Source organism: Pelodiscus sinensis, chromosome 5 (genome assembly GCF_052426305.1).
Source record: "Pelodiscus sinensis isolate ZL-2025 chromosome 5, ASM5242630v1, whole genome shotgun sequence".
NCBI classification, from domain to species: Eukaryota; Metazoa; Chordata; order Testudines; family Trionychidae; genus Pelodiscus; species Pelodiscus sinensis.
The window spans coordinates 126,860,700-126,873,934 of NC_143056.1; the positions used below are offsets into that span (position 1 = coordinate 126,860,700).

The window sequence follows — 13,235 nt, forward strand, 5'->3', positions numbered from 1 at the left end:
GAAAACTCTTGCGGCCGGAGAACAGGAGGGGAGGTGCTGGCAATGGCGAGTGGACAAAGTAAACCAGGGAGGGAAATTCTCTGGGGGGAGGGATAGTTATAGGTGCCCAGAGGCCAGGGTGATGGGCACCATCGATATACTTTGGGTAGGTGGTTGGATGGAGCGCCCCTCGCTCAGGGAAAGGGGCTGAGAGGGGCAAGCCGCACTTTCTCACTCTCTGCAATGTGCCGGGATCTCTCCCTTCAGCTGGAGGCCTTGAACCAATCCATCAACATAGAGCAGTCGCAGTCCGATCGCAGCAAACGGCCCTTCAACCCTGTCACGTGAGTACTGGCCCGGGAAGGGGGGGACCCTGTCACAGGAGAGCCACCAAAGGGGGGGGAGATTGAGGGACCCTGAGATGAGGCCCCCCCCGAGGATGGAGGGCAGAGAGGGGGCCCCATGGGGTGCTGGCATGCAGGGCTCCAAATGGTCGTGTATTTAAAGCATGCGGTCTCTGTCTTCTTCCCAAACCAATGACTCCCCTGCCCTCCGTGCCCAGAGCTCACTGACCCCGTGGTGGGTCCCCGTTGCTCATGGAGCCTGATCTGAGGCGTTCTTGGCAGCCCCCCTTGCAGCGAGGAATAGGAGGCAGTTCCCTAGATGAGTCCTGCTGGGGGGGCTGCTCTAGCCCCTCCCCCCACCCCCGAGGGGAAACGGCCGTTCTCCCTGCGGCCTCCTTTCCAGCCGTGTCCTGAGGTGCCCCTCTGCTTCCCCCTCCAGGGTCAACCTGCCTCCGGAGCAGGTCACCAAGGTCACGGTGGGACGGCTGCACTTCAGCGAGACCACGGCCAATAACATGAGGAAGAAGGGCAAGCCCAACCCTGACCAGAGGTACGGAGCGGCGCGGGTCCCACTGGGGCTGCGTGCGTGGGGCTTGCTGAGGCCGATCGGGGGAGCAGGCTGCTGGGGAGCTGCCCTGCCAGAGGGAAACACCCCTGCCTCGATGGGCAGAACAGAAGGGGGGTTGGAGCAGGCCTGGCTGAAGCGTTTGCCAGCGGCCGTGGCTTTGGAGCCTGCCTGAAGGCTGCCCCTGGGCTCCAGCAGTGCCCTGGCACCGTGCTGAGGTGTCTCGGTACCGACACCGAGGGAAGAGCACACCCCAGTCGCCGGGATTAGCTGGGTTTCTTTTGCCACCTCGGCGCCCAGTAGCGAGCTGAGCCCAGCCCCGCTGAGCTTGTGAGCCCCGACAGGACCCCAGCCTGGGCTGTCCCCTCCGGGGTGGAGTCTGTGCAGACACGGCTACAGCACCCTGGGGGCAGCAGATGTCGAGAGACCCGCGTGCTGGCTGGATCAGACAGCGCCCGTGAGAGGGGTGTCCCCCTGTCTGGGGGGGGAGTTAGGAATCAGCTGTGCCTGCTGTGGTGTGGGGACTCCCCGTCTGGGGGGAGGGGAGGCAAAATCTGCCAAACCCCCCACCCCCAGGTGCGCACCTCTCCTGCTGCAGATGCCCCTTGTGAGTGACTGTCCTTTGCAGGTACTTCATGCTTGTCGTGGCCCTGCAGGCCCATGCCCAGAACCAGACTTACACCCTGGCTGCCCACATCTCCGAGCGCATCATTGTCAGAGTAAGTCCCCCCCCCACACACATTTGCCTATCTTCCCTCCAGCTCTTAGGGGCCCCCACTGCCCTTTGCTTGACTGTTTGGGGCTCTTTGCCCCCTTCTCCTGGCTTTTCAGTCCCCCCCACCAACCCTCTGCCTGGCTCTTCAAGACTCCTGCTGCCCTTCCCCCCTGTTCTCTGCCTGGCTTTCTGGGATGCCGCTTCCCGCCCCACCCACCCGTCATGAAGAAGGCAGCCCGGGCGTTGCTGCAGGAACCCAGCACAGAGACACAGAGAAGGCTGCACGTTCCCCAGGAGGGGAGTGCAAGGCTGGGGACGTGTCGTCTGGGTAGGAGCAGCAGGGAGCAAGGGACCAATGAGGCCTGCAGATCTTCACTGGGTGCCCTGGCTGAATTTTCCAGGGGCCCGAGGGAGACAGGCCGTGGGCAGAAGTGCAGAAAGCTGGCGGCAAGGCCAGGCAGGAAGGAGACTGGATTCCCCTGACAGGTTCTCCCAGCGTTTAGCTAGTAGAGCTCTGGTCCCCCATGGGGAACAGGAGTGTAGGGGGCTGAGGAACGCAGCTCTGGGGCAGGGGCTGGCTCTGGCCCCACACGGCGGCTCAGGAGCAGGAAGCGTCGAGAGTCGGGCTGTGACTTTGTGCTTGGCTGTCTCCGCCCTGCCGCCTTTTAAGTGCTTTGTCCGTTTCCTCTAGCAAAGGGCCAGTTCGGGGGTAAAACACAAACAGAGGGCGGACGGGGACCCCGGAGTCTGCAGACAAGTAAGTACGTGATGAGTCTGTGCAGTCTCCGGGGGGCTCCACCACAGAGCTGAGGGAAAAGCAGACCGCCTGGACCACACAGACTCAGCCCCCTGCACTGGGCATCGCTGCAGCCCTGGTGTAGCCAGTGCGGAGATAAGATACAGACCAGCAGCTCCATGAGACAGAGACACCCCCCTCAGACTCGCCTTGCTGGAGACAGAGTGACCTTTGCTCCGGGGAGGGAGAGTTGGCATGGCCTCTTTCTGGCAGCCCCCTGCTATGGGGCACTGGCCTGTGGGGCGGCGAGTCTGTGTGGGCCTCCTTTGGGGGCAGGGAGAGTGTCAGCACAGTTCCTAGTGCTCGGGGAGCAAAAGGCTCGGGAAACGGGAGAGGAAAGGTGCGGCCGCAGATGCTGCTTCTATCGGCTGGTGCCTGCTGAGCGTACCTCGGTCAGAGATGGGGTTGGAGGGTAGAGAAGACCCCGCCGCAGGGCTGTCTCCTCACGAAGTGTAGGCAGGGCTTTGTTGCCACAGGCTCTGGGTGCCAACTCCTCCCCCTGCCTCGGCCCACGCAGAACCCCTCTCCCGCTCCTCTGTCTGATTTCGCTGCGCTGCTTCATCCCGCTGCCGAGCTCTGCGTCACGGCCCCAGTGCGCCCTGGGCGGGGGAGAGAGGGCATTCAGGGTTGCTCCCCTACCGTCCTCCTGTGGAGCTGGTCCTGCTGGCTTTCAAGCTGCGCCGGCACCGCCTGGTGACAACTTGGGTACCTGCACTGGAGCTTTTCCCTCAGAGTCCAGGCAGGGCCTCTTCAGGTGTCTGCGTTGCAATACACAGCCCGGCCTGGGTGGCGGGGCTACCAAAACACGGTGCAGACGTTCGGGCTCATGCTCCAAGACCCCATGATGGGAGAAGGTCTCAGAGCCCGGGTGCCAGCCTAAACCCGAATGTCTACCCTGTAACTTTACCACCCCATGAGCCTGCACCAGCTGACCTGAGCACTGAGGCTTGGAGCTGACGGGTTTTATGCCCTGACGTTGCAGGCTCCACGGCCTCCTTGCCCTTCCCAGCCTGCCCTGGGCTTGGAACGGGGCCAGCCCCCCTCCCTTGTGTTTTGGACTCAGGCTCCTTTGCTGCTCTTTAAGCCTATTTACCATGTTTCCCTCTCACGCCAGTGACTAGAACATGGCTGCCCTGAACTGTGGCAGGCAGCCATGATAGCACCAGTGTGTCTCCTTGCATAGGGGTGTCATCTCTGTGTGCAGGCATCTTGGCCCTGCAGTGCATATTTCAGGGGGATGAGTCGGGGAGGGAGGCGGATCCTGCTTAGGATTCCCTTGAAGCCACCCGTGCTCACGCTGTGTCTGGGAAGCAGCTCCGGCCCCTCCTCTGTTGGCCTTTGAGACATCTCTGCTGCTGCTCTGGATGCTTTTCAGTCGCTGCCCTCTTGGCTCTCCACAGGCCTCGAACCCGGGTCAGTTTGAAAGTGACAGCGACGTGCTCTGGCAGCGGGCGCAGCTCCCCGACACCGTCTTCCACCATGGCCGAGTGGGCATCAACACAGACCGCCCTGATGAAGCCCTGGTGGTCCACGGCAACGTGAAGGTCATGGGATCGTTGATGCACCCGTCAGACATCCGGGCGAAAGACGACATCCAGGAGGTGAGAGCTGAGGGAGTCTGGCAGGGCATAGGAAACCAGTCTGAGAAGGGTGACAGCTCTGGAGAGGCCCCGAAAAGTTCACGTGTTCAAGTGAACATATTCCATATTAACAGCTGAGCTGGAAAGCCCCACAGGCCAGAAATCCCGTGAGGCCAGGACAGCTTTTCTCCCAGGCATGGCCTGTTTCATGGAATTTCAGCTTTTCTTGTAGCTGGAAGCAGAAGATGCAGAATCACAAATATGAAAATCACCAAAGACGTCAAGCCAGACTTTATCCAACCTCCTCTGAGAGCCAGTCAGAGCTTGGGGGGAGACTCTGGTGGGTTGTTAATTTACCTGATGTGGATAATCCCTTTCAGAAAGATCAAATGTTACTAGGTGCAGTGCGGTCTTCAAATCTCTGAGGCTTTGTCTACACTGCAGGGTTTTTGCGCAAGAAGCTTTTTGCGGAAGAGATCTTTTGCAAAAGTGCATCCACACCTGAAAAGTGCATCACAAAAGCAATGTGCTTTTGCGCAAGAGAGCGTCCACACTGCATGGACACTCTTGCGCAAGAAAGCTCTGCTGGCCATTGAATGGCCATCAGAACACCTGTGCTTTTTCCGATAGGCTCTTTTTGCGCAAGAAACTCCTGTTGAGCGTCCACACATGCCTTTTTGTGCAAGAACTCTTGTGCAAAAAGGAGTTATTCCTTGTAGAAGGAGGTGTACCTACACCACAAAAAGTCCTCTGTTCTGCCGTTCTACTGTAAATACTCGTGCACAAAAACGCGCTTGAGGTATGGACGCTCCATGGGTTTTTGCGCAAAAATTCTGCAGTGTAGACATGACCTAAGAGCTGTCTTTGCCCCTTCTTGTGGGGTGTGTAGGGGTGTGATGGGGGCGCTCTCCCTTTTCTTGAGTCATTTGGCCTGGTCCTAGTTTGAACTGTGGATTTTAATCTTGGATTTAACCCCGGCTGTGACTGGTTAGCAGACTGTTTCCAGCAGACGATGAGTCTGGTGAGGTGGATGTTCTCATGCTGGGTCTGGTCTCTATGGGACTGCTGCTGTGGACACTGACGAGAGCTCTTGGAGCATTGCTCTTATCTCCCTGGGGCAGGGTTCTTGGGCTCTTAAAGAGCAGCGTCCTGCTTCTAGATCTCATGTCTTTGCCTGGCTCCAGGTGGACACCACAGAGCAGCTGAAGAGGATCTCCCGCATGCGGCTGGTGCACTATAACTACAAGCCAGAGTTCGCCGCCACTGTGGGCATTGAAAGCACGTCTGAGACAGGTACGGTCCCTGCACGGGCTCCATCCTCACAGTTGTCTGCTACTTAGAGGGGAGATGGGCTGCAAACTACCATTGCTCCTTAGTCATAACTCACCGCTCCCCCTGCTGCCACCACCTCCCTAGGGAACCCATCCCAGTGCTTCACCACCCTCCTGGTGAAATAGTTTTTCGTAATATCCAAGCTAGACCTCCCCCACTGTAACTTGAGACCACTGCTCCTCATTCTGCCTTCTGTCACCACTGAGAACAGCCTCTCTCCATCCTCTTTGGAACCCCCTTTTCACGGAGTTGAAGGCTGCTATCAAATCCCCCCTCACTCCTCTCTTCTGTAGACTAAATAAGCCCAACTCCCTCAGCCTCTCCTTATAAGTCATGTGCTCCAGCCCCCTCATCATTTTTGTTGCTCTCCGCTGGACCCTCTCCAACGTCCCTTCTATAGTGGGGAGCCCAGAACTGGACACACTACTCCATATGTGGCCTCACCAGAGCCAGATAAAGGGGAATCATCACTTCCCTCGATCCATTGGCAGTGTTCCTGCTAATGCAACCCAATATGCCGTTAGCCTTCTTGGCGACCGTATGGAATACAAAGAATCAGTCTGAGGAATCTCTTTTTATCCAGATGTCCCTTTCCCAGCTGTTTTTCTTTGGCTTTGGACTGAGGTTACATTCTGGCTGCGCACGGGCCTTCCAGGAAATGAAAGCCCCTGCACGCTAGGCCTTGGCAACTCTGCTTTCCTGTGACTCGCTGCCTAGAGCGCAGGGCTCATGTCAGCAGCCAAGTGACTCATGAGAAAGAGTCAGCGATTGAGGGAGGCGTCCGGGGGCCAGATCCAGGGTGATTGGTGCCGCGGTTTCCATGCAGGTGTCATTGCTCAAGAAGTGAAGGAGATTCTTCCAGAGGCAGTGAAAGACACGGGGGACATGGTCTTTGCCAATGGGAAAACCATCGAGAACTTCCTGGTGGTGAATAAGGTCAGTGGTGCCCTCCGCAGAGCAGATGGGAGACGAGTAGGAACTTGTGATTATAAGGGAGGGGGGAAGATGGTGAATTCTGGTGAGGTTTTTTTTTTTCTTTTCCCCCTTCACCAAGATGAAGATGCAGCAGTCAACATTTGACACCTGGGGAAGTGTCTCTGATTAGCCCTTTTAGACCGGGGTGGAGAACCTCAGGCCCGGGGACCTGCATTTGGCCCCCAAGGCTCAGAGCTCTCCATATCATTGTGGAGTCTGTGCTGGCACTCCAGCCCCCTCCTCCATACTGCCCCACACATGGGGCTGGAGCACACAAAATCTACTAGACTGGACCCCCCTAAGCTCTGGTGTGGGAGGGATATGTGCAGTGTGTCCTTCTCCGTCGAGGACCATATCAGAGAGGGGGGTGTTTTTTGTTGTCTTACTTGTGTATGGCCCCCAATTGATTTTTCTGTGGGTCAGCGGCCCCTAGCCCCAAAAAGGTTCTCCCCCTGGTTTTAGACCAAGTCTCTCCTGCTGGAGTTTCAGCCAGATGTGTTTAAATTAATAGAGATTGCCTATCGCCTAGAACTGGAAGGGACAGTCATTGAGTCCAGTCCCCTGCCTTCACAGCAGGACCAAGTACCATCCCTGACAATTTTTTAGCCCAAATGGCCTCCCTAAGGATTGAACTCACAACCCTGGATTTAGCAGGCCAATGCTCGAACCACTGAGCTATCCCTCCCCCTGCTGAACACTGGTGCAAGGTCACTTTGCAGCCTGGAGTCTGAGGTTGTGTCCTTGCTGGCTGGTGAGGGCCACTGGGAAAGACCTGAGCCCAGTGTTGGCAGACGCTGACAGCAGTTCCTCGAGGGAGGGCAGATTCCTGGCCTCCCTTAGGCAGGCTGTTGTGAGACCTTTGCACCATCCCCCCCAAAAAATGTCACTTGCCAAATTAGGGCTCTGTATCTGATCTTCCCATTCTGGTTCAGATGACAGAGGAGGTTATGGAGAGACAGGTTAGAGCACCTTGCTGTCCCTCAGATCTCAGCACTGGCGCCATGGGAGAGGATCTTCGCTGGCAGGGGAGAGAAACCCAGTGGCCATGCTGATCTCACTAGGCCTGCCAGCTGCCTTTCGTGTGGCCGACTGTTGGGTTTGGTTGATTCCCCTGTAGACCACAGTGGGAACGAACAGGGTTGACCTTGGGGGCTCTGTTCCTTCCTGGCTGAGGGTCAATTCCCCGCTGCAGTTAGATGACCAGGCGGGCTGCCGCCATAGCAACATGCAAGCAGATGCTGAGGCGAAGCGTGGGGGAGGGGAGGCCCAGCTTGTTTTTTGTGGGGTGTCTCGCAAGGAGCTGGACAATCAGTGCTGGCTGCCGGCTTGGTTGCCAGAGAGAATTTGCCCTGTTGGTTTTGAGCTGAGACCTGCCTTTTACTATGAATTACCTGTGGGATCCAGAGGCCCCAAGCAAGGAGCAGGCCCATAGATCAGCCAGTTGCCTACTGGGCTCGGGCAGGGATCGTGTCAGGACTCGCTGGGGAGAAGAAATGGGGAAAAGGGTTTGGGGAGATGGCAGCGATGCCTTACAGCACCTCTCTCCCTGCCCACGGGACAGCGCTGCAGTTGTGAGCCGTGGGGCTGAGGACTGGAGCGCCGGGGGGGTACTGGACAGGTTGCGGTTGGCAGGGTGTTCGTTCTCTTGGCGTATCAAGCTTTGCTTGATTGACGAAGTTGCCAAGAGCCACTGGTGCCCGAGTGACCCTCCTGGAGCCAGATTTGGCACCAACTGAAGTAAGCGCGTTAAAAACCCTGTGTAAATCTCAGGGTCCTGATGGCCACGCGCAGTTGGGTCTGCTTCCTCTTCTGCTTTTCCCTCTCCGGCATGCTAAGTGAAACACCGTGACCTTTCCACTGGGGTAGGGCAGGTTTGGAGTGGCGCCAGGGGACAGCTGATTAGGAGGAGGCCAGGCAGGTCTGTGTGTGGCTGTTCCGCTGTGCCCCGAGAGGGCTCATGCCGAACCATGTGGCCCCTGGCAGGAGCGGATCTTCATGGAGAACGTGGGGGCGGTGAAGGAGCTCTGCAAGCTGACCGACAACCTGGAGACCCGCATCGACGAGCTGGAGAGGTGGAGTCACAAGCTGGCTAAGCTGAAGCGACTGGACAGCATGAAGTCAACGGTTAGCTCCGGGGCATTCAGGTACAGGCCTCCGCCCGCCCGCTCCAACCACGGGGCCAGGGAGCTGAAAGGAACGTTCCACCGCAGGCCTGTTCACCAGTCAGCCGCATGGGGGGGCAACACAGGGAGAGTCCCATCCCGCCCTGGCGCCTTTCACCCCTTTGGGCCTTCTCTGGCATCGCTCTGAACAGCCGGGTGACAGGCCCATTACCCCGCCGTGGTGCTTGAAGCTCTCTGCCTGCAGTTACTGAGACAGGCGCATAACCTTCCACCCAGGGAGCTCCCGGAGGGGCTTCCCGCCTCATCTTCTCTTCTCTCCTTACAGCCAAACAGGAAGTCAGTTCAGCCGCGCAGGAAGTGTGCCCCACAAAAAGAGGCCGCCCAAAATGGCCAGCAAGGTACGGGGGGGAGCGGGGCTTTTGTGAAGCGCTGTGGGGCATGACGCGGGGGCCGGGTGTCTGGGGCAGCAGAGCAGAGCCTGGGCACTGGGGGACACGTGAGTGAGGCCTGTGTTGGGCCAGGGCTGCCTGTGTCTTCCTGCTGCCCCTTCTCCTGCACCCGTAGCCCGGCGGCCGTCCTGCCTCTTGCAGCGGGGTTAGCTAGTGCCTTGTGGATGAGCCATCCTGCCGTGGTGTCAGTGGCCACCAAAGGGCGTTGTGGGATGCATCAGGAATAGCCTCCAGGGCAGCGGCGCCAGGGCAGCGTGGAATAAAACGCAGTGAGCCCCGCCCGGGGCGGGCAGTTGATTCCCCCGCGTTTCTCCTCCAGTCCCCGGCTGTTGTCACAGAACAAGCTTGCATCAGCCAGCGCTTCCTGCAAGGCACCATCATCGCCCTGGTCGTCGTCATGGCGTTCAGGTGAGCGACAGCACAGGCCTGTGCCTGCTCTCTGCCCTCAGCACTGAGAGATTCCACCCCCTGCTGCCCCATGGCACAGCAGGGGCCTAGCCTGGGGAGATCTCCCTCTCCCCCCTCAATGCCCCATGGTACAGCAGAGGCGTAGCCTGGGGAGATCCTTCTCGCCCCCCTGAATGCCCCATGGCACAGCAGGGGCCTAGCCTGGGGAGATCCCCCTCACTCCCCTGAATGCCCCATGGCACAGCAGGGGCCTAGCCTCGGGAGATCCCTCTCGCCCCCCTCAATTCCCCATGGTACAGCAGGGGCCTAGCCTGGGGAGATCCTCCTCACTCCCCTGAATGCCCCATGACACAGCAGGGGCCTAGCCTGGGGAGATCCCCCTCACTCCCCTGCATGCCCCATGGCACAGCAGGGGCCTAGCCTCGGGAGATCCCTCTCGCCCCCCTCAATGCCCCATGACACAGCAGGGGCCTACCTGGGGAGATCCCCCCCACACTCCTCCAATGCCCCATGGCACAGGAGGGGGTCTAGCCTGGGGAGATCTCCCCTCCCCCTGAGGAGGCGCCGCAGGGTGGCTCTGTCTGTCCTAGTTTAAACATATCACGTTTTCTTGAATGAGTTTGTGGCAAGATGCCCCAAGTGGGAGAGCAAGTAAGAGAAGAACAAGTGCCCCTGCTAGCACCACCGCGCAGGGGCTCCTGCGGCTACGCCCTGCCCATGGATGGTTCCTTGACACATGGCCTTCTGTTGCCGTCAGCCACCTGCTGCCTTGCAGCCCATCTCCCGCTCTGCATGGCCTTCCCCCAGCACCCTGCAGCTGTGTGCCAGTGTCTGTGCTCCTCTGCAAACCGCCGCCTGCTCAGCCCCTTGCCGTTGGCTGGATAATGGCGGGAATCGTTGTATCTCGCAAGTGACTTGTAGCTTTTAGCTGGGGCTTTGCAATGGGTCAGGAATGCCAGTGCTGGGCAAGTCCGGTCAGGTGGGGCCCTCCAGCACAGAGAGGGAAGTGTTGGCCATGGGCACCCAAGGAGCCTGCCGCAGAGCTGGGAAAGGAGCAGGGGCATCCCCAGAAACAAGGGAATCTCTTGCCTAAATCCCCCGGAGTGTGGCGGTGGCACACAGAGGATGTAAAGCAGGGCCGTGCTGCAAGCTTGTGGCACTTGCTGCAGCGCTCTCACTGCAGGCAGGGACTGCGCAAGCCTGACCATGCTCGGATCCACAGCAGGGCCTCAGCCACACAACACTGCCTCTTGCTGGGGGAAAGCTCCCCACCCCAGCCTCTCCAAACCCAGCCCTTTGCAGCCCTCTGGTCTCTCTCTGCCACCACCGCACCCTCCTGCTCGCTGGTTCTAGTACCGCCCCCCCTCCCAGCAAGGGAGAGGCGGGATAAAGGGTGCCCTGAAAGTAAGGTGGTGTGGTGTGGTGGGGTGGGTTCCAGCGTGGCCTAGGGGATAGGGCATTCACCTGGGGTGGGCAGGGTGGCAGGCTCTAGTCCTCCCCCCCCCCCCCCCCCCCAGGGACAGGCAGGATAAAGGGCACTCAGAAAGTAAGGTGGTGGGGCAGGTTCCAGCATGCCCTAGGGGATAGGGCGTTCGCTGGCTCCACTACAGGCATCTTCCTTGCCAGCCACGCTGGGTGTCCCCCTTTGGAGCACTGCTCCAGCCTGCCTCAGGGGCACGGTTCCTGGAATAAGTGAGCACAACCCTTATCCATATCCAGAGGAGCCATGCCTGCTTACTGGGGCTGCACTCGGCCCCGGGCTTCACCTTTAAGGCTCTGCTGTGCCACCAGCACCTCCCACTCCCGCGTTTCCTTCTCCTGCTCGTCTCCAGGCCTCTCTCTGTGCTGGGCCCTGTAACTATCCCTGTTCCTGTCCTCTCTTCCATCAGCCCCTGTGCCCCTGCCCAAACAGAGCTGGCCTGTTGCCTGCTCAGAGTGGGGGATCTCTCGTGGCAACCACCCCAGCCAACAAAAGTCAGCCTGGAAGCATTACTGGGTTAGGGAGGGAGTGGCGGCTTGGACCATTGAGACAGCCACTGGTGGTGCTGCAGCGGGAGAATCGCCTTCCTCCTGCCCTAGCAGATACTTATCCCCGGCATGTGATCGTCTCTCTCTCTCCTTCCCAGTGTGGTGTCCATGTCCACGCTCTACGTGCTGAGCTTGCGCAACGAGGAGGACCTCGCGGATATTGATGGGTACGTGTCCTCCCCACACGCACGTCCTCCAGCATGTGTCATGGCTCCATTGTCCCCTTGACAGACGGGAGGGACGGGAGGGAATGCAGAGAGGAGCAGACAGGACCAGAACAGGGCTGGAGGGATAGGTCTGTGCAGGGAGAGTAAAGGACCAATGGGGCTTTGCCCAGACATGTCAATCGAGGGGAAGTGGGGCTACAGTGTCTGTCTTTTAACTCATAACTGGAAACAGAGGGTGGAACTAACCAAGATACATCTATAAAGATACCAGGAGGGTGAGGTTGGAGGGAGAGACAAGCTTTAATATTAATAGGTAGCAGGCTTAAAGCAAACAAAAGGAAGTACTTCTTCATGCAATGCACCGTCAACCTGTGGAACTCCTTGCCAGAGGATGTTGTGAAGGCCAGGACTTTAACAGGTTTTAAAAAAAGAGCTAGATAGATTCATGGAGGATAGATCCATCAATGGATGGGGTCCCTAGCCTCTGTTTGTGAGAAGCCGGGAATGGGCAACAGAGGGGGGATTGCTTGATGATTCCCTATTCTGTTGACTCCCTCTGGGGCATCGGGCATTGTCCACTGTCAGCAGACAGAACACTGGGCTAGGTGGAGCTTTGGTCTGGCCCAGTGTGGCCGCTCTTATGTTTCCAGCCACATGAAACTCTTCTGCAGGGCTGGGAAAGGTATTCCCAGCCTCACAGCAAAAAGCAAGGTGGCACAGATTGTTTAGCATAAGCAGTATGCATTGGGAGGGAGAATTCAAGGTGCAGCGGCCCGTGAACGTGCCTGCAGTCCTAGGACGAAAAGAGGGGGCCGATGAGTTACAGGGCGTTCTAATAAGCCATGCCCAAGGTCTCTCGTCAGTCCCTGGTTTTTAGTGTCTAGCAGAGATGTGAACTTAAGTTCCCAGGCTCGTCTTTTGAAAGTGGAGAATGAGGCTGGAGAGGTCCGCTGTGGAGCGCTCGCTGCGTGATGTGCTCACCCACCGCTGAGAGGCCGTTCTGTGTCTCTGCTCATTCACGAGCATCGTGCCTGTCTGGTTTGACCCATGTAGCTGATCCTGGGGCGTTTAGTGCACTGGGCGGGGCACATGCATGTCATGATAGGCGTGTGTAGGATCCATGGGCCTTGACAGGTGTGTTGTGGGGGGGCTGGTCACTGTAGCAGGGGAAAGACATCTGCAGGTTTTGCATCTGCTGTGGTGACAAGGTCTGGTGCTGCTTTGGCAGGGTGCATCCTGGTCTGTGAGGAGCTGGCTTCTGACGATGAGCTCTGGGTTATTTGAAGGCCAGAAGAGGGGGTTCATGAAAGAATGTTTTCAGGAGGGGATCCCCATTGCATACGGGTTGTAGTTGGTCGATATTACCCCCAAGGGTTCCAGTGCAGGCTGGTAGGTAGCAGCTTGTGTTGGGGGTGGTGTCAGATGGGGGTTTATTTCTGTTCCTACGCATGTTCTCGGGGGGTACTTAGGTGGCCTGTTTCATGATGCAATTTACATTTCTGGTGGCGTGTCCTTGTTTTGGCGAAGGTGGTTTTAAGTGTGTTAAGGTGCAAGCTTGTCTCTCTCCCCAGCTGATGTTGGTCCAATAAATGACATTACCTCCCCCCACCTCTCCAGTACCTTGCGACTGGCATGGCTACAGCTCTGCGCGTAAAAGCGACATCTATGCCAGAAAAGCTCCCCTGACTGCGAGCTGTGCTTGGCTAGGGACCAGCCCCCAGGAGAGTGGCGAAAGGCCTGACCCAGCAGGCCTTTTCCATAGCCGCAGCCTGTT

General features: G+C 58.3%; 1 protein-coding gene across 5 annotated transcripts in view; it reads left to right on the top strand.

The window, feature by feature from the left end:
- MYRF (myelin regulatory factor) overlaps nt 1-13,235 on the top strand; it is a 103,491-nt gene that overhangs the window by 75,879 nt on the left and 14,377 nt on the right. For 4 of the 5 annotated variants that reach the window (XM_075928474.2, XM_089778751.1, XM_075928475.2 and 1 more), the window contains 11 exons: nt 247-323; nt 763-873; nt 1,517-1,607; nt 2,295-2,360; nt 3,800-4,000; nt 5,164-5,272; nt 6,138-6,247; nt 8,270-8,430; nt 8,735-8,807; nt 9,178-9,266; nt 11,393-11,461. In XM_075928474.2, coding sequence (XP_075784589.2) covers nt 247-323; nt 763-873; nt 1,517-1,607; nt 2,295-2,360; nt 3,800-4,000; nt 5,164-5,272; nt 6,138-6,247; nt 8,270-8,430; nt 8,735-8,807; nt 9,178-9,266; nt 11,393-11,461 — 1,157 coding nt within the window. The remainder of the gene's footprint in view (nt 1-246; nt 324-762; nt 874-1,516; nt 1,608-2,294; nt 2,361-3,799; nt 4,001-5,163; nt 5,273-6,137; nt 6,248-8,269; nt 8,431-8,734; nt 8,808-9,177; nt 9,267-11,392; nt 11,462-13,235) is intronic. The other variant, XM_089778750.1, reaches the window with a different exon arrangement.